Source organism: Balaenoptera acutorostrata, chromosome 1 (genome assembly GCF_949987535.1).
Source record: "Balaenoptera acutorostrata chromosome 1, mBalAcu1.1, whole genome shotgun sequence".
Lineage (NCBI taxonomy): Eukaryota > Metazoa > Chordata > Mammalia > Artiodactyla > Balaenopteridae > Balaenoptera > Balaenoptera acutorostrata.
The window spans coordinates 40,392,414-40,418,341 of NC_080064.1; the positions used below are offsets into that span (position 1 = coordinate 40,392,414).

At 35.3% G+C, this 25,928-nt stretch overlaps 1 protein-coding gene across 4 annotated transcripts in view; it reads right to left on the reverse strand.

Annotated features, from left to right (window-relative positions):
- SPATA6 (spermatogenesis associated 6) overlaps nt 1-25,928 on the reverse strand; it is a 163,227-nt gene that overhangs the window by 76,353 nt on the left and 60,946 nt on the right. For 3 of the 4 annotated variants that reach the window (XM_007164491.2, XM_057548120.1, XM_057548122.1), the window contains 4 exons: nt 17,685-17,765; nt 12,795-13,088; nt 8,310-8,397; nt 1,751-1,791 (listed from right to left, as the gene is read on the reverse strand). In XM_007164491.2, coding sequence (XP_007164553.1) covers nt 1,751-1,791; nt 8,310-8,397; nt 12,795-13,088; nt 17,685-17,765 — 504 coding nt within the window. The remainder of the gene's footprint in view (nt 1-1,750; nt 1,792-8,309; nt 8,398-12,794; nt 13,089-17,684; nt 17,766-25,928) is intronic. The other variant, XM_057548124.1, reaches the window with a different exon arrangement.

Here is a 25,928-nt window from a genome sequence, read left to right on the forward strand (position 1 = left end):
TTTTGTATATTTGGTTTACTTGTTTTCTCTTCATAATCCACTCACACAACACACATATTTTAGGAATCCACACTGTATATCAGACAATATCTAGCAATTGTCAATAAGCAAGATCAATAAGATCCTTGCCATTCTGGAACTTACAGATTAGTAAAAAAAACAAAGATGCAAATAAAGAAGAAAATAAATAAAACTGTGAAACATGACTTGAAGATAGGCTTGTCCTGTAGGTATTACAACTAAGGTAGCTTCCCTGAGCCCCATGCAAGACAACAAACATTATGCTTCTTGACACGTGTGTGTGCATGCGCATGCATGCACATATATATTACACAGATCAGTATCCATGTATGTGTTTGAATAAATTCCACATAATAGGGTAGGTCTGCACCAGGGGAATTATGCCAGGCCCACACTCCTCTAGGGACAGCCTTAAGCAAGGGCACGACCCTATACAAACGCTAAACAAGGAACGGTTCTATTCAAGTGCTATATCCACATCTATACTAGTAGTTCTCAAATGCCAATCCTTGGATAGACGGCAAAAGAGTTGCATAAGAATCACCTGGAAACTTGTTTAAAATAAAAATTTCTAGTCTACAGTCTCAACAATTTTAATTTAGTAGGCCTGGAATAAACTTTTATAAAGTTCCACCTCGATGATTCTGACACTCTGGTAGATCTGGCCCCTTAGTCACATGGTGCCTTGGCTTGTTACTTAACTGTTCCATATTTCTTTTATCACAATCAAAGCATGGCAAAGAGCTATGCTGTTCAGTGCCAGTAAGCATGCGATAAATTGTCTCCAAGTAAATAAACAAAGGTATTATAAGGAAAGCTATGTTTTTTGTTTTGTTTTGTTTTCCCAACTATGATGCCTCTTCTTATTAAGAAGCTTACACTTAGGGGCAGAAAAGAAAAACTCTGGGGCAGTACTTCTCAAAATGTAGAACATGAACTACTAGTGGTATAGCAGATAACTTAGTATGGTACCCAAAATGAATTTAGATGATACACAAGGTTATTTTACATAGCACATGGACATACACTAAAAGGTACTGAATCCCAAAAGAAAAAAAAATATATTTTCTTTTCAATTCTCTTTCAATCAGAAATCTTCAGTTAGCTATTGGTATGTCTCCTATACCTGTCTATCATTGCTTATCTCATTTTAAGAAAAAGAGAACATGTCTCAGAGCCTTTGGAAAACAATAGTTTTCTAGCCAGAATTTAGTAACGTTGTTTTGTTTTTGCTGTATTTTTAAGGCTATCATCCATTTAAAGTATATGATACTGATTTTTCATTTACACTGGTGAAATAAATAAAAACAAGGTGAATTTTTAAAAGACAGCATAAATTACATGCAGGTATTGTAAAACTTATGAGGATGCTCTATGAATGACTGAAATTTAGAAACACTACTGTGTGAGGTATCACTAAAAGTAGCAACCAATTTCTCTCTGTCTCTGTCTCTCTCTCACAGACACACAGATACACATATACACATACACAAACAAGTAATGAACAACCAAAAGTCACAAAACATTTGTAGCAAGACACTCAATGAAAAGTCTATCCTACCACCTGACAACATAGACAAAATAATGACATTCCATAATATGACAATTATTGTTTATAAATTTCTTGACTAAATGAATATGATAATATCTGACCATACATATAACAAATTTACTAATGTTCTAATCTGAAAGCCAGGATAATTATTGTTCTGCAATTTATACTACATACCTTATAATCCTTGGGTCGGTAGCAGCCAAGATGAGAATGATCTAAAAAAGGATGTACAAAAGAAACTATAAATATTTCCTATCAAAAAGAAGAAATTTGTCTTCATCTTTGACTTTTCCTACAATCACTCTGTTTCTACGATTATAATTCATACAGCAGTTTTCAGAAATATCTTAAAAATCCTTCAATAATGTTACAAAGATGATAAGCAACAAGTTAAAATCTGTATCAGTTCTTCAGCAATTAAGTGATTTCAAATAGTATTTTCATTAGAGTAGGAGATAACTGATACAGGTCAGATTAATTATTAGTTGATAAACCAATTTGTCTACATGAAATGGATAATTTTTAGTTGACAAACCAGTTTATGATGAAATGTAATTTGCATATATAGATTTAGATAGATACTGCCAAACTACACGTGTTCCTAATCTTGGAGTCCATGCTTGACTTAAGTGAGTGTAATGGAAACAGGACCAGCTTTAGAGGGCGGGAGCATACTGTCCTGTAGTGTACAGATCTTGCTGACAAATAGATGTGCATTACAGTTCAGGCTCCAGCACTTCCAATATGGCCCTGGGCACATTATCTAATCTTTCTAAGTCTCAGATTCCTCAATTTTCTAATGCAGGTGTCCCCAAGCCCCCAGGCCACAGACTGGTACCAGTCCTTGGCCTGTTAGGAACCAGGCCGCACAGCAGGAGGGGTGAGCAGCGGGTGAGTGAGCAAAGCTTCATCTGCCACTCCCTATTGCTCCCCATTACCGCCTGAACCATCCCCCTTCCCCACCCCCCCCCACCCCGCCACCCGGTGGAAAAACTGTCTTCCACGAAACCAGTCCCTGGTGCCAAAAAGGCTGGGGACCACTGGTCTAATGTACCTCTTTCGTAATATTGTTTTAAAGATTACATTAGATATTACATGTAAGGCAATACAATAAATGTTAACTATTATTACTAACAGCATTATCAACATCATTACTATTGAAATCTAAGTCAAACAAGGCCAGGTTCAACTTCCACCACTTATCATACATGTTAGTTTGGTCAAGTTATACAATTAATCTGTTTTTCATTCCTCATTTTAAGAGTATGAAGACAATGCTTACCTTACCTCAGAGAGTTATAGTGATGATTAAATTATACAATTTATAAAAGTACCTAGCATAGCATCTACAACAGTGGACTATAAAGCTATTCCAAATCTCTCCCTAAGACAAAGACCACTACATTGTAGATGCAGATTTGGGGTTTTACTCATTACTTGAAGGAGTCAAGTTTTAAGTATTATAATCTCTGTTATATTGATAGATAAGAAAATCAGAACCATAATTTGCAATTCTACTTCTTTACTAATACATTCCAGTCAAAAACATTCTAACATTCTATATTTTACCTTCCCAAACCGCCTTGTACAGAAAAAAAAAAATGCTATATGGATAGAGACCCAGGATAGTCTATATTTAGTCAATTAGCTTTCATTTATAGCACAAGATGTTTGTTCTCCAAGTGTCCTGAGCCATTATAAGAGGGTAGCTGAAATGTTAATGTCTTTTGCACAAGGTCAACTTCACCATTTAACTCAGTAAGATTCAACTTACTTCAACTGCTTTTCGAAATTCAAAATAAAATTAACTCCCAACCTAACTCCTCTTCTGTAAAGTCTAATGTACAACATGGCCACAAGTAGCAGAAGAAATAAAAGAATGATAAGGACACACTGAGTCTAATTCTCCAAACATGTTAACTTTGAAAATTAAGGTAATAATTTCTATACATAATATATATTCTTTCTGGTAGCTAATGTAATATGCAAAATATCAATATATTAAAACACAGGAATGTCTTCTGCTCTCCACAAACCATTTATAAACTTATCCTAATTCAGACAAATATATATAATTTTCTTTCACTTTTATAAATTAAGCTATTACTTTGATCTGAGGTTTCCTAATGTTCACATTTAATCACCTTCACCAACAATTAGGTACTTAACTATATTCTAAATGCAGGAGATAGAGGAGATAAAAGTCACGGCCCATGGTTGTGAAGTGCTTATAATTTACTTTAGTTAAGTTATACGAAGTTGAATAACAGCAGCATAAAAGAACAGGCTAAATCAGAATGGTATAGGCAATTAACGCTATTAAAAAGTCATATCAGAGACTGATCTCTCAAAGTTGAAGGTCATCAGGAAAAACTTCCTAAAGGAGGAAAAAGTTGAGCTGGGCCTAATGAATGGGTCACACTTAAGAAAAGTATGAAGATAAAGAGCTAATTTAGATCGTGTGTGTGTGTGTGTGTGTGTGTGTGTGCGCACGCACGCGTGCGCGCGTGCACGACCTTGAACAACTTACTCTACTTCCTTAAATCTCAGATTTCTTCATCTGTAAAATGAGGATAAACAATAGCATCTAAAATTCTTGAGGTTACTATGAATAATTAATCAATGAAATATTAAGCATTTAGAATAGTGGCTAGCAGAAAACACAATAATATTAGTTATTATTTGATTCTCCAATAATCTCATGAAATCAGTGTTACAAACTGAATATTTGTGTCCTCCCAAAATTCATATGTTGAGGCCCTACCCCTCAAAGTGATGGTGTTTGGAAATGAGACCCTTAGGTGGTAATTAGGGTTAGATGAGGTCATGAGGGTGGGGCCGCATAATGGAAAGAGTGCCCTTATAAGAAGAGACAGTCAGATCTTGCACTTGAGCTCTGGTGTGCTCACTCATTCACTCATGCTCTCTCTCCTCTTTTATTCTAAAAATAGATATTAGTGATTTCACAACTGTGCAAATTTATTAAAAATTATTTAATTGTAAACTTATAACAAGTGAATTTTATGATATATAAATTATAACTCAATAAAGCTGTTAAAAATGTTTTATAAATAATAGAGAATTAAAGAAACTAAAAAAGGAGTTCCTAAAAATGACACTCTGTAAAACAAGGAGGCACACAAACAAATGAGATATTTTGCTGGTAAGTATATACATGATGACTACATGCATTTTATTCAGAAAAGATTAAAATATTACCATTTATTGTTATCTACTCAAGATATGACCTATTAGGATTTGGGATGTTATTTCCAATTTATTTGACATAAAAATAATAACCATCAAACAAAGGGACTAGTGGAAGCTCATAAAAGATTACAGTCTTGTGTAGAATTGAAACTCACGACAGAATCTTCAAATGAAGAGAATAAGAGACGCTTCCTCCAAGGGGGAGACAGAGTCTAATATCTTTCCTAAATCCTAAGCGAATTTTAAAAAGGCCAGGATGTTGCTACTGATTTCCTCTTTAAAATGCACAAATGACTGGATAAAGCTTCCATATATTCTTGAGGTGTAAGAGATACTGAGTTTCTTCAAAAGGACTGCACAAATTACAGTTAAAATTATATATCAAGGAAATTCCAGACAGAGAAAATTTGAAAATTTTATTTAAAAAAATACACCTAAATGAAAGTAGGAAAAGTGGTAGGAGAGTGGTGGAAAAGAAAGGAAGTTGGGGTTAGAAGACCTGGGTTCTACACTGTACACGGCTATTCTGTAGCTCTCCAACATATCACGTAACCTCTCTAAGCCTCTGTCACTCTTCCTGATCAAATATAGTTACCTCCATCTTCACATTATTATGAGGACTAAATAAATCAATGCTGGTGAAAATGGTAACCTATAGGAACTTAAGAATTATTAGGCAAGATAATTTGGTAAGAAAATGTTCAAGAAGAATTTTCATTAAAGATAGTCATAAGTGAAAATTCACTATGTGTAAGAGATTCTATCATAAGAAAGTCACATATGTATTTAAATAGCTGATAAGAACCCAAAGCACAATTGCTCAACTGCCAACCAGAAAAAGAAAAAAAAACAAAAAAGTAGTCCAAAGAATAGGGGCATTAAAATTAGAGAAATGAGAAGGGAAAACTCTTTATAGCAAAAGGCAAATAATAAATGTATAAAGAAAAATGGAATTTTAAAAAATATTTGGTAAACATCACTGTAATAAATTGTTTCAGGCAAGAATCATCAATGTATGCTAAAGGGGTTGAAGTTGAAGAGTATTACATAGTCTCAACCTTCCCATAATTACAAAGGGAAGGAAGAAAATAGCACCTTCATGCTGGAGAAACTGAGCAGACCCCATCTTAATCAAGTGAGCAAATTAACATCACCAGTAACAAAGCAACATCACATACATCCTGACATGATGCACTGAGAGTAATACATCACTTCTGTTGTATTCTGGGGGAAAATGAATAAATCTAATCATGAGGGGAAAAAAATCAAACAAACCCAAATTGAGGGAGATCTATTTAAAAACTGGCCTTTATTCTTCAAAATTATCACATCATTAAACACAAAGAAAGACTAAGAAACTGATCCATATTAAAGAAAACTAAAGAGACATGGCAACTGAACCTTATGTATGTTGTGGAATTTCTTTTGCTATAAAGATATTATTAGAACAAGTGGCAAAATATGACTTAGGTTTATAGCTTAGTTAACATTGTATCATTAATTTCCTGTTTTGATACTTGCATCACATTAAGAAAACAACTGTATTAGTTTCCTCAGGCTGTCATCTACCATATACTAGGTGGCTTAAACCACAGACATTTATTTCTCATAGTTCTAGAGGCTGGAAGTCTGAGATGTGGGTGCCAGCACAGCCAGGTTCCAGTGAGAGCTCTCATTCTGGCTTGAGGATGGCTGCCTTTTGGCTGTGTCCTTACATGACAGAGAGAGAAAGCAAGACCTGTGGTGTCTCTTCTTATAAGGGCACTAATCCTATCGTGAGGACCCCACTCCATAAACTCATCTACACCTAACTACCTCCCAAAAGTAATGACCTGTCTCCAGATACCATCACTGGGGGGTTAGAGTTTCAACATATGAACTTTGAGGGACACAATTCAGCCCATGGCAATGTCCTTGTCAAGAAAAGTTTATACACAGACACTCATACAGAGATGGAGGCAGGGAGGAGAAAGAGAGAGAGGAAGAGGGAAAAGCAAATATTGATATTTGTGGACTCTGAGTAAAAGGTGTAGGGGAATTCTTTGTACTATATCAACTTCCTGTAAGTCTGAAATTATGTCAAATTAAAAAGAAAAAAAAGCACCTCATTATTGACCTCTCTGATTGTACCTCTACACAGGCAGCTGGCTGTTTTGATTAGAAGTTACTAGAAACTATAACAGTTCTGCTGGCAAATACATAATAATTGTCAAGGGAAATCAGACATTTAAGTGCATTCTAAAAACATCTTCCTAAGAAATGTCTATACTGAAGCTATTTTCAATTTTCTGGTTCTGAAAGCTTATTTACTCTATGTCTATAAATTTAGTCCAAGAGGGGAAACATCTGTTGGATGGGGAACATCCCTTGGAGGGGAAAGTCCAAGAGTATAACATCTGTTCCTAATTTCATATAATCTGCTATTCTGAGTATGAAAGACTTATTGATCACCCCATTTATCTCCCAGTTAGGGCTAAAAAAGCAAAATAAGCGAGTACAAACTGTTCATGTTCTCAGATAAGAATGTTTCATATCCCAATTTTTAAAAACAGACAGATTATACACTAGCGTTTAGAAACAAAAAGAGACAGAGCTCGCTACATGTTGATTGTATTTTTTCACTCTCACTTTTCTATACCTTTTTTTTAGTGTGCAGTAAATTAACTTAAAGGCTGCTGGTGAATACTTGGTGAACTGACTAGCTAATGTCTACAGATATTAACACTTACATATCTCTAATTATAAAACATTATTTAATCTTCTTCATAAAAATCATCTTCATATTGAACTTAAGAAACAACTTATCTAACCATCAGGACCAGGCCTAAAAATGAAAAAAAAATATTATAAACTAAACCTAAAGGATGTTATCTTTCCAGAAATATAAATAATAAGTATTTTGACAGCTGATATTTATTAAGTATCCTGTGTGCTAGAGCATTTTACATGGTAATATTTATCATGTTATCTTCATTCTTCAATAAATTAACTGATTATCAGAGTAGTTAAAGTGATTTGTTCAAGAATGCCCAGTTAAAAAAAAAAAAAAATGAATGCCCAGTTTATAAATAAGTGGTAGAGAAGGTATTCAAATATATGTGTAAATGTATGTCCAAAACCTATAAACGTGAACTCTTTTTACAACGGTGTTTCCCAAAGCCTGTTCCATAAACTAAGTAATGTATGTTAAGGAGAGGAAAAGGTTTCATGGTCAAATAAAATTAGAAATTGTTGAGCAAAACAAAATAAAACTTTTTTTTTTTTTTTACTAAAAGGTATCATAGTCTCTAATATGCTAATATGTGCTTTGAATCTCAAAGATGAAGATGGTTTATAGCAGCACAGAAATTCTATTATTTTTAGAGAGTACCGACATGGGTGTCCCACAAGTTGTAAAAAGGTGGCATTATACCATATTTTCCAATGCAGCAAAGATTCTGTTTTTATTAATTGATGCCAAGATAAAGACTTGCATGCAGCCAAGAGAACTAAAACAGATGAAGAGAGATAACTTGTAGCTTACCATTGTGCAGCCTGGACCATCCATCTCTTTCACAGTCTCTGCCAGAAGATCCAAATAAAGCATCAGCCCTGGGACTTGGGGGATCAACCTAGAGTTAGGAAGATTTCAATGTAAAAAAGAGCTTAAATATTTTTTTCAGTCTCATGGTGTCAGAAAATCAATTGAAGTACGTAGATCACATATCATCAAGTTAACATGATACTGCCTATACAGTTCAAGGATGTTCCAAGATCAGAGCTTAGCCGAGTATTTTGCTGTTTGTTTTCAAATAAAATTTAAGGTAAACTCCTGAAATTTTTAATTATATTTTGAATCCACTCTAAAATGAACAGATTTACAGTTGAAATGTCCATTATTTTATTGCCTAGTTTGCTTCCTATTACAAAGTTAAAAAAAGGGAAATCTTACTTTGCCACATTTAAAAAACAAGTTTAGCCATTTACTAATTATCTCCTTAGCATATAGATTTTGAATTTAGTGTCTTTACTTGGCTGTGTTCAGGAGTCAGCATTCTGAGTATAGTAATAAAAGATATTAACAGTTATCCACATTTTCTAACAAAAAAAAAAGTCAGAATGATATAAATCTGTGCAAAAAAGACAGCTCTACTTACCAAAATTAAAAACTTTGTACATAAAAGGACAATATCAAAAAAGTGAAAAGGCCACCCATGTAGTAGGAGAAAATATTTGCAAATCATTATCAGAAAAGGCATTAATATCCATAATATATAAAGAAACATCTAAAACTCAATCTAAAAAACTCAATTAAAAGTTGGGCAAAGGACTTAAGAAGACATTTCTCCAAAAGATATACAAATGACCAATAAGCACATGGAAAACCATTCAACATCACTAATCATAAAGGAAGTACAAATCAAAATTCTAGTTTACCCCCATCAGGATGGCCATTATCAAAAAGCAGAAAATAACAAGTGTTGACGAGGATATGGAGAAACTGAACCACTTGTGCACTCTTGGTAGGAATGTAAATTGGTGCAGCCACTATGGAAAACAGCATAGTGGCTCCTCAAAAAACTCAAAATAGGATTGTCATATGATCCGGCAATTCCACTCCTGGGTATATACCCAAAAGAATTGAAAGCAGGGCCCTGAATAGATATTTCTATACTATTTTCACAGTAGTATTATTCACAACAGCCAAAAGGTAGAAGCAACCTGTGTCCATCAACAGATGAATTAATAAACAAAATATGGTATATACATGTAAAAGATTATGCAGCCGTAATAAGGAAGAAAATTCTGACACATGCTGTAACATGAGTTAACCTTGATGACTTTATGCTAAGTGAAACAAGCAATTCACAAATTGACAAATATTGTATATATTAGGTAGCACTTATATGAGGTACCCCAAATAGTCAAATTCATAGAGACAAAAAGTAGAATGGTAGTTGCCAGGGGCTGAAGGGAAAGAGGAATGGGGAGTTATTGTTTAACAGGTACAGAGTTTCAGTTTAGCAAGATGAAAAATGTTCTGGAGATAGACGGTGGTGATGATTACACAACGTGAATGTACTTAATGTGTACACTTTAAAATGTACACTTACAAATGGTTAAAATAGTAAGTTTTATATTGTGCATATTTTACCACAATTTTTTAAAATTCAACTTTAAAAAAAGGAATGTGAAAAGACAAGCCACAGAATGAGAAAAAAATATTTGCATATCATATAACTGATAAGGATCTAGAATCCTAAATATATAACAGAAAACTTACAACTGAATTCAACAAAAAGGCAAACAACTCAATTAAAAATGGGCAAAGGACTTGAATAGACATTTCTCCAAAGAAGATATGCAAATGGCAACAAGCACGTGAAAAGATGCTCAGCATCATTAGTCATTAGGGAAATGCAAATCAAAACCATAATGAGATACCACTCCACACCCCTCAGGATGGCTACAATAAAAATAAAACAAAACAAAATGCGAATGTGGTGAGAATGTTAGCGAGAACGTGGATAAATTGGAACCACCACACATTGCTGGTGGAAACAAAATGGAGCAACCACTGTGGGAAACAGTTTGGCAATTCCTCAAGAAGTTAAACACAGAATCACCATATGGCCCAGCAATTCCACTCCTAGGTATTAAAGCAGTTGGGAATTAAAACAGGTATTCAAACAAAAACTTGTGTATGAATGTTCATAGAAGTACTATTCACATAACTAAAAGTTGAAAACCCAAATGTCCATCAACAGATTAATGGATAAACAAAATGTACAATGGATTATTCAGTCATAAAAAGAATCAAGTACTGATACATGCTACAACATGGATGAAACTAGAAAACACTGTGCTAAATGAAAAAAGACACAAAAAGCCAAACACTGTACGTCCATAGAGATAGTGAGCAGATTAGTGGCTGCCAGGGGCTGGGGAAAGAAATGGGGAGTGAATGCTTAATGAGCATGGGGTTTCCACTTAGGGTGATGAAAAAGTTCTGGAACTAGATAGTGGTGACAGTTGCACCACAATATGAATATACTTGATGTCACTGAATCATACACTTTAAAATGGTTGAAATGGTAAATTTTATGTTATGAGTATTTTACCACAATAGAAAAAAATCCTATTCTGCATAAATAAAAAAGCAAAGAATGCAGTTTAACTCTTATAGGATGGTTGTGCCAGTTTGGGAGACTACTAGTTAGATTCTTGAAACGGCTTCTTATTCTTTAAGATTACTTTTTATACAGTGTTTGTAAAATTAGAATGTCTTTCCTAAACGTATTACATTTTGCATATTCATGTATCAAATTAAAATTTTGTTTGGTTACCAATTTTGTTAAGTGCTTTTAAAATCATGAATGCCTATGGGGCCAAGAGAGGCATACATTTATAAATACAGTTGGAAAAAATCTAGTCCTATACAATAACGTAAGCAATTTTCTAACTATAAGCTTAGAAGTATGTATTTCTTTCTGTTCAATGGAAAGCTGAAGGGGAAATCATTTAAATAAAAATGTGAAGATTTATACCAAGCATTATTAAAATTATTCTATTTTGAACAGTGACATGAAAATAATAATAAACATTTTAAGAGCAGTTATTTCCCTAAGCAACTTTTATGTGGCTAACACTCAAAATATTCCTGGTTATCTTTGTACATAGGCATTTTAATTAAAATGCTAATATTCCTTCAGATTAGAATTTAGCATGTCCTTTCTTTTCAATTTAATTTGCAATTATGAGCAAACAGAATTAAAGGCATTCTGAAACTGCCGTCAAACAAGCAAGTAAACATATCTGGATGTTGTTCAAACAACAAAAAAATGTGACCAGAACCTATAAACAAGTTCTATAGGAATAAGACAAGTATAATCACAATAATCTCAATAAAATATTATCATTTAAAAGTGTCCATTATATTATAAATTTTCTTTTTTACAATAAAAAATCTATTACTTAGGCAAAAATAATAAAGGATTCATAGTCGAAATATGAAAATGGAATGAAATATTGCTTAAGGCACAGCTAAATTTTTTAAAAAAGGTATCACAAAGAAAATCTGAACTTTTAGGTGGTGTATGTTAAAAAAGCTATTCGACCATCAAAGGAGCATGTTTACATGTTTGTATTGATATTTACGTTTTAAAATTTGGAAAAAAATGCATTAGAGACATTAAAGTCAGAAAGTGTTTTATAGACATCCCAAAAAGTTGTTTTGCTTCTATAGGCACTTAAATCTTCAAGTTCATTATTATATAAAGCAATTTTATTAATTTGCAAGCTTTTCTTAAAGAAATACTTTTAAGGTAAAATATTTTGATAAAAATTAAAGAAATTATGAAGATTCTGAGAAAGTCTTTTATTAAATATTCTGATTATAGACCCTTAAAATTAGCCAGAGTCTATTTGACTATCATATGGACACAAGCTCTAAACTCAAACCATATCAAAACAGGCTTCCATATAGAAAGATTAGAAACTATGTTACCCTTGAAGTTAACTTGCTTTCAAAGGCCTTCCTCTTCCTATCAAATAAAGATTTACTTCAAAGATCCATTATATAAGGTTTATCCAAGGGACATAATTTCAAGAGAAACTGACTTTTCCATTATAATTTTTTAAAAGGCTGGGGGAGGAGGGTGTCTTCCTTTCCCCAAAGAAAACTTGGTCTTCTTTTAATTCCCTACTCTGCCATTTTAGAACTAATGTCAATTACATCTCAGTTCAATTTGTAAAGTTATTACACGGTCCACTGTATGAGAGGAAAGGAAATGGCTACTGAGAGGATTTAACATGGCATTCATAATGGAGCTTGATCTCTGTCAGGTTTAAAGGCTGCAAAAGAATGTTCTTTTATCAAGTTAATTTTCCATTTTAGATTGCTAGGCTAACAGTTCAGGAAAGAAAATTATTAATATAAGCTAGAAGTTGAAAGAAATTTGAGAATAATATTTTAGTGGAAGAACAGATTAGATCAGTTTCAAATGGAAATGTTTCAGAGAACACATACATGTCTAATCACAAATGGAGGTTTATCTGTTTCTTTTTTGAATTCATAGGGGCCCAGATTTAAATGGGCCAGCCGCTGCCTAGTGTCTTCAGATAGCTCACACATGCGTCTTTTTGTGTAAGGAGATGGAGAGTGTGATTTTGAAGAAATTGTAGGCTGTTCGTAGTTTTTTGCATTTATGCAATATTTATTTCTCTCAGGTGACTTGGATTTTTTCTTTTGTGACCTTGGTGTTCTGGTTTGCAGTCTGCCGTGTGATTTTTCAACTGGAGCCGTATGGTGAATAAATTTATCCTAAACATAAAAAATAAAAATTCATTTGGTCAGGAGAAATATATTTTATACATATTATGACCCTTGGGTAAACCATATACATATATATATATCTATATATGTAACTACAGGTAGAAAAAAACCTTAAAAAGTAATTTAAGGCACATATCTATCAAAGCCAACTAGATCAGTCTCTCTTATCCATGTAGATCCTGAGGAAAGTCAAATCCATATCCTCCTAAATAACTCTGTCTAGTAGTTAATAAAATATACTGTACCATACTTCTTAAGTATAACAAGTACTTTAAGAAAGTTAAAGCCCAATATTTAATCATTTGAAAAATCTAAGAAAAAAGTAAAAAAAATTATTTTTCAGTATACTAAAAAACTAATGCAAACATTGGTTTATCATTTATAATTATGTATTGAAATAATTGGCTATATAATTTAAGAGGGTTTGTTTAGTAATCTTAGCAACACACATGTGTAATTAGTTGATTATAAAATCTTTATGGATGGGGCTTCCCTGGTGGTGCAGTGGTTGAGAGTCTGCCTGCCGATGCAGGGAACACGGGTTCGAGCCCTGGTCTGGGAAGATCCCACATGCCGCGGAGCAACTGGGCCCGTGAGCCACAATTACTGAGCCTGCGCGTCTGGAGCCTGTGCTCCGCAACAAGAGAGGCCGCGATAGTGAGAGGCCCGCGCACCGTGATGAAGAGTGGCCCCCGCTTGCCACGGCTGGAGAGGGCCCTCGCACAGAAGCGAAGACCCAACACAGCCATGAATAGATAAATAAATAATAAAATAATAATTAAAAAAAAAAAAAAATCTTTATGGAGAAAACTATACGTTTCAGTCATGCTATTATGATTACATACATTTGCACAATGTGAAAATCTGAAGAAAAGCTTTATACGTATTTTCATAAAATGTATAATTTGGATTATACAAGGTGATTAGGATTTTTTTTACGATCTCTTCCAAACCAAAACTTTACAATTCAATGACAGATAACCATAACATCTTAATTCTGTATTTTTATAAAAGTAAAAATGTACAAAAGACATGTTACAAACTTTAATGACTAGTACTGTCTTCTAGTAAAACTGGCTAACACTCTAAAATTTTAAAAACAAATGATATTTCTAATTTTTTTGTGTTATTAGGATATTTTATTCAAATAGTCTCTGCCTTAAAAAAGTTGGATTACAAGTAAATAATTTAAGACCTCTTCAAGCTTTGTCTAGATTTATAAGCTTTCCAATATTAGAGAAAATGGACAGTTGAGAATCTTTGAATGTCCTCCTAACTTTATCACATTAAAAACCCACCAATCTTACCTCCCCTCTTCTCTACTTTCTCAATCCCCCTCCCTACTTGCTAAGGGTATCTATTTCTAAGTAAATAAAATACAAATGTGAAATAGGAGAAGAGTCAGGTATTTTTTAAAGTAGATAAACAGGAAAGAAAATAGGAAAACAAGAAAACATATTTTCCTGATTAGAAAAATAAGTCCACAAGTTTCATACAGACCAGCAGCATCAGATTATTTCATCATCTTTCTTTCTTCTCTAGCTCTTGTTATGCTCCTGGACCTTCTCCCACCTTGTTCAATGACTTCAACAAGTAATTCAGAATTTTTCATCCCATTTCACCCATCTCTATGACATCACACTGACTCACAGAAGCAGCATTATTAACACATGAAAAGAACCTTTGAGGTTTAATAAAATGTTCAAGCAATGACTCTTTCCAAGAACTTAGACTTAGACTTTCTATTTCTGAGCTTTAACTGTCTTTTTCTACTTCATCTTAGATTTTATCACTATACAGATCCATTGCACCCTAAACTCTGAAAACCCCTTGCTGACCAAACCTTTTCCTCAACCTACTTCTTTTATTTTCACTGAATTTGTTACTTGTCCTCCTCATCTCCCCCAGCCCCTAGATCTTTTTCCCACAGATCTTCATACATTTTTAGGATCTCTTACCTTTAGACCCGGATGAACCCATCATCACCTATTTCAGCAATGCTGTAAAGTTCCTTCTTGCCCACCTCTTGTTTATACCAAACTGAAAGGAACTCCATCTTCTTTTTTGATTACAGGTTTTGAATGCTGAATACCACTAGAGGAAGTTAGAAACGGTGCTGTATCTACCACAGATTGATACTTTCTAACCTAATCAATCCTTAATGCATCCTATTAATGCCCAATAAAACTTAAAATAGTGGCTGTTTCATACTGTTTTATACAAAATGGCTCCCTACATCGGCCACGAGGACAATAGCACTTGTGACAAAAGGAGACTTGAAAAGTGCTAGTCTTCTTTTACTCCAGAAAACCTTCCTGCCACATGTGAATGAGCTGAAATTAGCCTGCTAGATGATGAGAGTCTGTGGCCATCACCCCAGCTGAAATCAAGCCAAACACCAGGAATGTAAAGTCCCTCTCACACCAAGAAGTCAGCCAGCTGCCAGACATGCAAATGAAGCCCTCCTAGACCACTCAGCCCTAGCCTAGGCAGCCCAGACCAAAAGAATCACCCAGCCAATCCACACAACTGTGAGAAACATCTTATTTTAAGTTACTAAGCTAGTGTGGCTTGTTACACAGCAAAAGCTACCTGATATAGATTATCAAACATATTAATAAAGTTACTAGTAATATTTAACTATTTACTAATAAATTCTACTTTGCAGTAGGTAAAAGAGACTACATAGAAAACTAGATATATTCCAGAAAATCCCAATAATATATTTATTTTTTTCAGTCCATTCAATTGGTGGCAAAACATCAATTGTGACAAAAAATTTGAAAATAATGTGCCAAAAGGAATAAAGATCATTATAAATATTTATAAACCTGAATGATTTTAAAGAGTTTATTTCACTCACTCCTCTCTTAAAAACCAAAAATGGTTTGTCTAATTCTTAAACTGTATTTGAACCTGAAAATGCTGTTTTATAGCCATTAAATTTTAATTGTAACTAATATCCACTTGGAAAAAAAGTGGATTTAGCATGTTCTCAAATAAGATCACATAAGATTAAAATCCTGGCTGTTACCATTCAGAATTTTAATGTGAAAGTGTATACTCTTATATTTCATCTATGCCTTCTATATCTCAGTTACCTTAATTAAAAAACTAATAACCTAACAGCCACAAAATGTATTAATTATATGTTATGTGCAGACACATATATTCTCTAGTTTAATCTTTAAACCAGTCTTTTGAGGAACTTGAACCCAAATCTGTCTGATTCTCAAGAATGTTTTCTTAATAACACCAAAGCCTATTCTCTCACATCTCTGTTCAACAAAAAACAAATGACAAACATTGAAGTAGCAAGTTAGCCAAAAGCTTACAGTGGAAAATGCTAGTCCAATGAAACTACTAGTGGGGTGGCAGTTCTACATTTAGTAAGGAATCTTCCACCAAGCTGTACACTTAGAATGTGTGTACTCTTCTGTGTGTATGCTACACTCCTGACAAAAAAAAAATTTCTACCCACCCAGTAAAGGCATACCCCAGTGTGGAGAGGAAACTTCTGTGAGTCCAGAGGAAGCATTTCTGACAATTCACAAATGTGCACAGTGCATATCTCCAAACAAGTCAGTAACCCAGCTCTGCATTTGGCAAGTATGGGTCATTAGATCTCTAGTAGCAGTGTTTCGGCTTGCATTTAAAAGGTAAATAATTAGGCCAAACTCTAACATACCAAATGTCTTGCTAAACAAAATAAGAAAGATCCCCTTGATAATCTTACAATTATATTTTACCTTTGTTAGCTTGTCAAGTTACCACCCTGAGCAAATTCACTCTGAAGCTGATAATGCAGGAGATTAACATTCTACTTTTTCCACCATAGGTCCAGTTCTGCCCTGTTTGGGTCCTCTAGGATTTATATATTACTGGCTCATCATCACAGGATGGCCATTGTTACCTGGTCATAATGCAGTCACATATGTATGAGTGATGCCTAGACATTATTAGATAACCTGTGGTCAGGGTAGCAAGATGATCCTGGTGACTCAGTAGGAAGTTAGACCAGAATGTAATATTAGATCCAGATATCTGAGTTTACTGAAGGCAGTTTTTACAAACATAGAAGGTACTTCTTAGGCTGAAGTATCGAAGCTTCTCTTGATCTGATAACACTAGAACAGCCACCAAACTAAGCAATAGTCCCTTAAGGAATTACAGACACTCAAGAAGCTATACCCACTAACCACCTATATCCCAGCCTGAGAACCTCTGGTCCCATTTGCTAAAAAGGTATCCTTTGAACTTTAACTTCTTTAAGATTCATAGAAGCCTCCAATTAAGTTCTCTGTGGAACTTCTTGAAACCAACATCTTTCAGGAAGCCTGATTTCTTTCCATTAAAAAAAAAAAAGTACCATCTACCATGTATACCAAGCTTTTCACTTCCACACTTATTAACATGTAACCAAACTGCTAAATACATATGATAATTGTTTTACTTAAACTAGAGATTGATCAAAAAAATATGAAAAGAGTTGTAGGCAAAATAAAAGAATAATGCTTGCCAAATGCCCAGTAAATACAAACAAATAAATTAAACCATTAGATATTTTAAATAAATGATTTTAACCTGAGTGTGGCACTTCCTTGAACTTATCAGACATTCGGTAATCACTGAGGTTGTAGAAAATTCCAGCTTTGGAGCAATTCCCTGAGGAAGAAAGAGAGGGTATTAGACATTTTAATTTTTAAAAAGCTAATTATTACTGGTGAAAACACGACCTACAGTAACAAACACTTACCAAGGTTCAGCTGCTTTATTTGTTAGTTTGAATTTCTTATTAAGGATAAAGACAACAAACGAATGTTAAATGTTATCAAGAAACAGTTTCATTGCTGATGATTCACTTACAAGTGATTATATCACTTTTATGGAAAAATTCAGATATTTTTCATTTTCAAGTATTTCCCTGTCAATTTTTTAAAGATTTTTAATAATATTAAAGTCCTAAATATATGAAAATACTTAATGGATTCTGGCTCTTTTTACTTTTACAGATTAAGATGTACTTAACTACATAATCCAGAAATACTTTGCATAGTCTCCACATGTCAAAAAAAAAAAAAAAAATCACAGCTCCTGGGTATGCAGTTCTTGAAAACAGAAGAGAGATAAGTCTCTACCAATTCTTCCAACAGTTTTTCCCATAATGTAGCTTACATTCAGATATATGAATGAATGAATCTGGTTTCTATTTCTTGCAACATTTCAATCATCAGCTTAAACACTGTTTTGAGATAAGCAGAGACAAATAGTAAAATCCAAAGGAACAGTCAGAAAGCACCTGAGAAAATATTTGGAAGCACACAAGTTACATACTCACCAAAACACTAAAAGATACAGTATTGTCTGTGCCCAGGGCAGCTTCACTCTAATATATTGGAGGTCAGATATCTTACCCAGTCTTTGACCTACTAACTTTAAAGTTTCAAATATTACACACTACAAAAAGGTTAAATATGAGTTACCTATGAATTAAATGGACGACTGTTTTTCTGCAAACATACTTTTATTGATAATGTCCTCTATGCTTACTTGTTAGTTATCCATTGCTGCATAGCATATTACTTAGCAGTTTAAAACATCAGTACATACTATCTCACCTAGTTCCTAAAGGTCAGGAATCTGGCAGAGGCTGAACTAGTTGGTTCTGGCTTGAAATCTCTCATGAGATTGCAGTCAACATGTTGTTTGGGCTGTAGTTTTCTGAAAGCTTGACTGAGGCTGGAGGATCTGCTTCCTGAGATTCACACAGCTGTTGGCTGGAGGACTCAGTTCTTTTCTATCTTTTAGCAAGAGAACTCAGCTCTTTATTACACAAACCTCTCCATAGGACTGCCTGAGTGTCCTCATGACATGGTAACTAGTTCTCCCAAAGCAAAGCAAGGAGGAAGACATAATCCTTTTTATGACTTATTTCAGAAGTCTAACACTGTCACTTCTGTCACATTCTATTCATTAGAGTCCCTAAGTACAGCCCATGTTCTAGGACAAAGGAAACTACCTTTTTAGCAGAGGAGCATCAAAAATTTGGGGGACATGTTTTTAAAGCCCACAGTTCACTCTCTGACCACAAATTAAATTCCTCTCATGTGTAAACTAAGCTCATGCCCTACTGAAGAAAAAGGAAAAGGAAAGGAAAAGGGAAAAGTCTCATCCTTTTATAACTTCAGCTTGAAATCCAGGATATTGGCATCTAAATCAAATTGTTATTCAGCTGTCTCAGGTATGGTTCTTTAAATACAGTTTCCAGGATACGGTTCCTCACAATTAGAAGACCTATGAACTAAAGAAGCAAGTTATGTGCCCCACATATATTCAAAGTACACATGTGCAGCAGGCAGAGGATAATCACTATAGACATTCCTATTCAAAAAAAGAGAATACAAGAGGCAAATAGAAATCACTGGTCCACAGCAATTCTGAAATCAGCCAGGAAAATGTTAGAAGTTTCCCACTTAGAAGTGTAGTCCTATTTCTGCTCAGAAATAACTATCCATAGTTTTTGGCTCTACTCTCTGGGCTCTTGCTTCCATCCTTTGAATTATCATTCCTTTGCAACAAGAGGTAGACAATGTTTAGAGCTATACAGTGTTCTGAGCTTGGGTCCTGTCAATAGAATTTTGGGGGTCCAAAAGCCTTTTCATTTTGTAAGGTCTCTCTCAATTTCAGACCACGCTGGTGGTGTTTCTGCCAATATAATGCTCTTAAAAATTTATTTGGTTCTCATGTGAACATAATTGGAGTTCACTTCCTTAGACAAAAGCCACACCCACCTCTACAGGGCTTCTGCTGGTCTTCAATCATCTTCAAGAACATATGTTGAAGCAGCATTATTTACAACTGCCAAGATATGGAAGCAACCTAAGGGTCCATCAACAGATGAATGGATAAAAAACATGTGGTATATACATATATATATACACACACACACAATACACTACTACTCAGCCATAAAAAAGAACAAAACTTTGCTATTAGCAGCAACATGGATGGACTTGTAGGGCATTATGCTAAGTGAAATAAGTCAGACAGAGAAAGACAAATATTGTATGATATCACTTATATGTGGAATCTAAAAAATACAACAAACTAGTGAATATAACAAAAAAGAAGCAGACTCACAGATACAGAGAATAAACTAGTGGTTACCACGGAAAGGGGGGAGGGCCAATATAGGGGTGGGGAAGTGGGAAGTACAAACTACTAGGTGTAAGATAGGCTCAAGGATGTATTATACAACACGGGGAATATACCCAATATTTTGTAATAACTATAAGTGGAAAGTAACCTTTAAAAATGTGATAAAATTCTACATCTTTTTATGATAAAAACTCTGCCAGAAAGTGGGCATAGAGGGAACATACCTCGACATAATAAAGGTCATATATGACAAACCCACAGCTAACATCATCCTCAACGGTGAAAAGGAATGCTGAAAGCATTCCCCCTAAGATCAGGAATAAAACAAGGATGCCCACTCTCATCACTTTTATTCAACATAGTTTTGGAAGTAAGTCCTAGCCACAGCAATCAGAGAAGAAAAACAAATAAAAGGAATCCAAATTGGAAGGAAGAAGTAAAACTCTCACTATTTGCAGATAACATGATACTATACATAGAAAATCTTAAAGACACATGAGAAAACTACTAGAGCCCATCAATAAATTTGGTAAAGTTGCAGGATACAAAATTAATATACAAAAATCTGATGCATTTCTATACATGAACAACAAACTATCAGAGAGGGAAATTAAGGAACCAATCCCATTTACCATTGCGTGAAAAAGAATAAAACACCTAGGAATAAAACCTACCTAAGGAGGCAAAAGACCTGTACTCTGAAAACTATAAAACACTCTTGAAAGAAACTGAAGACAACACAAACAGATGGAAATGTATACCATGTTCTTGGATTGGAAGAATCAATATTGCTAAAATGACCATACTACCAAGGCAATCTACAGATTCGATGCAATCCCTATCAAATTACCATTGGCATTTTTCACAGAACTATAACAAATAATTTTAAAATTTGTATGGAAACACAAAAGACCCAGAATAACCAAAACATTCTTGAGAAAGAAGAATGGAGCTGGAGGAATCACACTCTCTGACTTTTGACTATCCTACAAAGCTACAGTAATCAGCACAGTGTGATACTGGCATAAAAACAGACATATAGATCAATGGAACAGGATAGAAAGCCCAGAAATAAACCCATGCACTCAAGGTCAATTAATCTATGACAAAGGAGGCAAAAATATACAATGGAGAAAAGAGTGTCTTCAATAAGTGGTGCTAGGAAAAATGGACAGCTACATGTAAAAGAATGAAATTATAACATTCTCTAACACCATATACAAAAATAAACTCAAAATGGATTAAAGACCTAAATGTAAGACCAGATACTATAAAACTCCTATAGGAAAAACATAGGCAGAACACTCTTACATAAATCATAGCAATTATTTTTTTGGATCCATCTCCTAGAGTAATGGAAATAAAGGCAAAAAAAAACCACAAATGAGACCCAATTAAACTTAAAAGCTTTTGTATGGCAAAGGAAACCATAAACAAATGAAAAGACAATGTACAGAACGGGATAAAACATTTGCAAACAATGTGACCAACAAGGGCTCATACAGCTCAATATAGCTCAATATCAAAAAACAAACAACCCAATCAAAAAATTGGCATAAGATCTAAACAGACAAACTGCCATCTGTATGTCATCCAAAGATGACACAGATGGCCATCAGGCACATGAAAATATGCACAATATCACTAATTATTAGAGAAATGCAAATCAAAACTACAATGAGGTATCACCTCACACTGGTCAGAACTCCCAAATTAGGAGTTTGGGATTAGCAGATACACACTACTATACATATAATAGATAAACAACAAGGACCTACTGTATAGTACACGGAACCTATAATAATCTATAATGGAAAAGAATCTGAAATAGATATATATATATATGTAGATATATAACTAAATCACATTGCTGTACACCTGAAACTAACACAACACTGTAAATCAACTATACTTCAATTATTAAAATTGTATGAAAATTTTTTAAAATTAAAAATTTTTTTTTAATGTAAAAAATAAAGTAAAATAAAACCTATGGGGGCTTCCCTGGTGGCGCAGTGGTTGAGAATCTGCCTGCTAATGCAGGGGACACGGGTTCGAGCCCTGGTCTGGGAAGATCCCACATGCCACGGAGCAGCTGGGCCCGTGAGCCACAGCTACTGAGCCTGCGCGTCTGGAGCCTGTGCCCCGCAACGGGAGGGGCCGCGATAGTGAAAGGCCCGCGCACCGCGATGAAGAGCGGTCCCCGCACCGCGATGAGGAGTGGCCCCCACTTGCCGTAACCAGAGAAAGCCCTCGCACGAACCGAAGACCCAACACAGCCAAAAAATAAATAAATAAATAAATAAAGTAGCTATAAAAAAAAAAATAAAATAAAACCTATGTTTAATTAAATTATTTTCTGAGGCAACATCTTGGATCTTTTGGAGATCTTAATAAAGGATTTTACAGTCACACCCTTGGTTTCAACATCAGACCAAAATTTCCTGAACATACCCTAGAATGATTTTTGCTCATAAGTCATTCTTTAATTTCAACATTATTTGCCATTGGGGAAGGCTGAGAATTCTCAAAAACAGTAAGTTCCAACTCCTTTTTGTGTTATTAACAGGCTTTCCTTTTGCTTCTCTCTCCTCTTCTATTTTGCTATAAGCAGCAAAAAGAAACCAGACAGCCCCTCTAATACTCTGTCTGAAAGTCTCCTTACAAAGACCACCCGTTTCATCAGGTATTTTTTTTCTATATCCCACATTCCAGCTAAACTTTACACCATTACATAACAAGGGCTCCTTTCTCCCCTAATTTCCAATAACATTTGCCTCATTTTCCTCCAAACACTCATCTGACAGTTTCTTCAAGGCTCTTCAAGCTTTCATACACACTCCAGCAAAGCTGTCCCAGCTTCTGCCCTCTCCAGAGGCTTGAGTGTCCTCACACATGGCAGTTGGCTTCCCCAGGAGTGAGTGATATAAGAGTGAGAACAAGGAGGAAGCCACAGTGCATTTAATGACCTGGTCTCAAAAGTCTAAAACTGTCACTTCACCACAGTGTATCTGTTAGAGTCACTAAGTAGAGTCTATACTTAAGAAACTCTGCCTTTGGAAGAGAGGAGTGTCAAATCATCTGTGGACATATTTTATAAGTACCACAGCCTGGACTGCAACTTATCACTTTACCCCTCCCCATATATTGCTGGTCATATAGTAAATACTCAGAGCTTTAGCCATTATTTTTAGATCTTTCAAAACCCATGTGTATCAATTGGGGTTTCAGGGAAACAGAACTAACAGAATATGTACACAGAGAGATATTTCTTTTAAGGAATTGGTACATGCAATTGTGAGAGTGACAAGTCCAAAATCCACAAGGAAAGCTGGCAGGCTGGAAACTCAGGCAAAGTTGATACTGTAGTCTTGAGTGTGAAATACGTAAGCAAGCCAGCAGGCTGGAAACTCAGGATTTCTATATTACGGTCTTGAGGCAGAATTCCTTATTCTTTTGGAAACTTCAGTTTTTGCTCTTCAGGTCTTCAATTAATTGGATGAGGTCTACCTACATTATCAAGGGTAATCTCCTACACTTAAAGTCAAGTGATTGTAAATATTAGTCAAATCTACACAATACCTTCGCAGTAACATCTAGCCACAACCTAACCAAAATAAATTTAACCATCACACATCAGAAATGTCAGTTTCCTCTATGAAGTCTACAATAAGATGTAATTCATTCAATTCAATCAAGAGTCATTTAAGTACATACAAAGATCTGTGCTAAGAGGTAAGATCAAAGATGAGAAAGTCACAGATTCTGATTAACATCACTGCCACCAACAACAGCCCCTTGTCATGACCTCCACGGCCATCATCGTATCACTAACATTTACTGATCATTCTCTATGTGCCAGGTACTAAAATAACCATTTACAAGTTTTCATTAATCCACCAAACAACGTTATCTCCATAGTACAGTGATAGTAGTAGTCTGTGATAGTGCCAGGATTTAACCCCAGATGTGACTTGAATCCTTGCCACAGTGATGGGTTCAGGAAGACAGCCTAAGACTCAGATGTCTATGCAGAATCATCAGAATTCTGAGGAAGGGTGCATTGTTGCCTGCCAGGACAGCAAACTACTGATTGGAGTGTGTTGTCCACTCACATTTAAATACAATAACTGATATGATTGAATTTACAACTGCTATTTTGCTGTTCAATTTATATATATGCCATGTCTTTTTATTCTTGTATTCGTTCTAGTGGTCTCATTTGAGTATGCATAGCTTAGTGGTCATCCAATGAAACTGTCAGGGTTCTACTCTTTGTTGATTATCTGTGTGTGGGTTGGGGAATGCACTCAAAGGTACAGCAGGTCTCTAGTCTCCCTTGGCTTTCACTTTTTGCTGGACTCCCACTGTCTCCCCTGAACGTGCATAGTTTCAGTCAGCCAGGAATGAGTGGAAAGCTCATCTCAGCCCTTTTATTGCTCCCTTACTTCCAGGGTCTCTTGTCAACTTTCTGGCAGGTGTGCTGCTCACTCTGATTGGAACTGCAATCGGCCTAGCAAAGCTGTGGGTTTTTCTCATGCGCTTCTAACTGAATCCACCACATTTAGCTGGCAAAGACACAATATTTGCCCCTATGATTGTGACACCAATTCCAATGTGTGGGTTTTCCAACACCACCAAGAAAAGTCTCTGTGACACCATTTGGGTGTCCTGCAATTTAACTCAGCTCTGACACTACCTGGAGATAGTGTCAGATCCCACAGGTTAAGGGCTCAGTTCCACAAGACTGCTCCTATCTGACTTCAGATGCTAATCACAAGTACAGGTTGTTACCCACAGGCTACAAATAAGAGGTTCCCACGACCCCTTCCTTGGGTTTGATCAATTTGCTACAGCTGCTCAAAGAATTCAGGAGACAGTTCACTTAGTTTACCAGTTTATATAAAAGGATATGATGACATCCAGATGGAAGGGATGTCTAGGGTGAGATATGTGGGAAGCGGGAGAAGTTTCTGTGCCCTCAACCAGGTGAGCCACTCTCCCAGTACCTCCACGTGTTCACCAACATGAGCTCTCCAAACCCCATCCTTTGGGTTTTATAGCCGCTTCATTACACAGAAGTGACATTAAGTCACTGGTCATTAGTGACTGAACTCAATCTCCAGCCCCTCTACTTCTCAGGGGTGGGGCTGAAAGTTCCAACCCTCTAATCACCTGGTTCGTTCCCCTGGCATCAAGCCCCCATCCTTAGGTTCCCAAGGAGTTTTCCAAAAGTCTCCTCATTAACATAACAAAAGACACCTTTATAGCTTTTAAACACAGGAACTTCCAAAGGTTTTATGAGCTCTGTGCCAAGAATGGGGCACGAAGACCAAATGTATGTTTCTTATTACAAATCACAGTATCACTGCCCAAAATTGATTCTGACCTCTCTGGTAGCAAAGCTACTAATTTTTGCAACTTGCCCCAGGCTTAGTGAAGCTACAATTCTCACTGGCTATGCAGGGTATGAGAGTTGTCCTAGGCAAGATGACCACATACTTCTGCCATTTTTACCCAAAGTTTTAGCAGCTATTCAAGCACGTATACTTCTTAATTTGTCTTAATTGTCTTAACTGTGATCAGTTTCCAGTGCCCTAAAACTGCGGCTTGTGACAATTTTGTCCAGTTTTATACTTGTGTGGAGAGAGTAATTGACAGCCCCTTCAC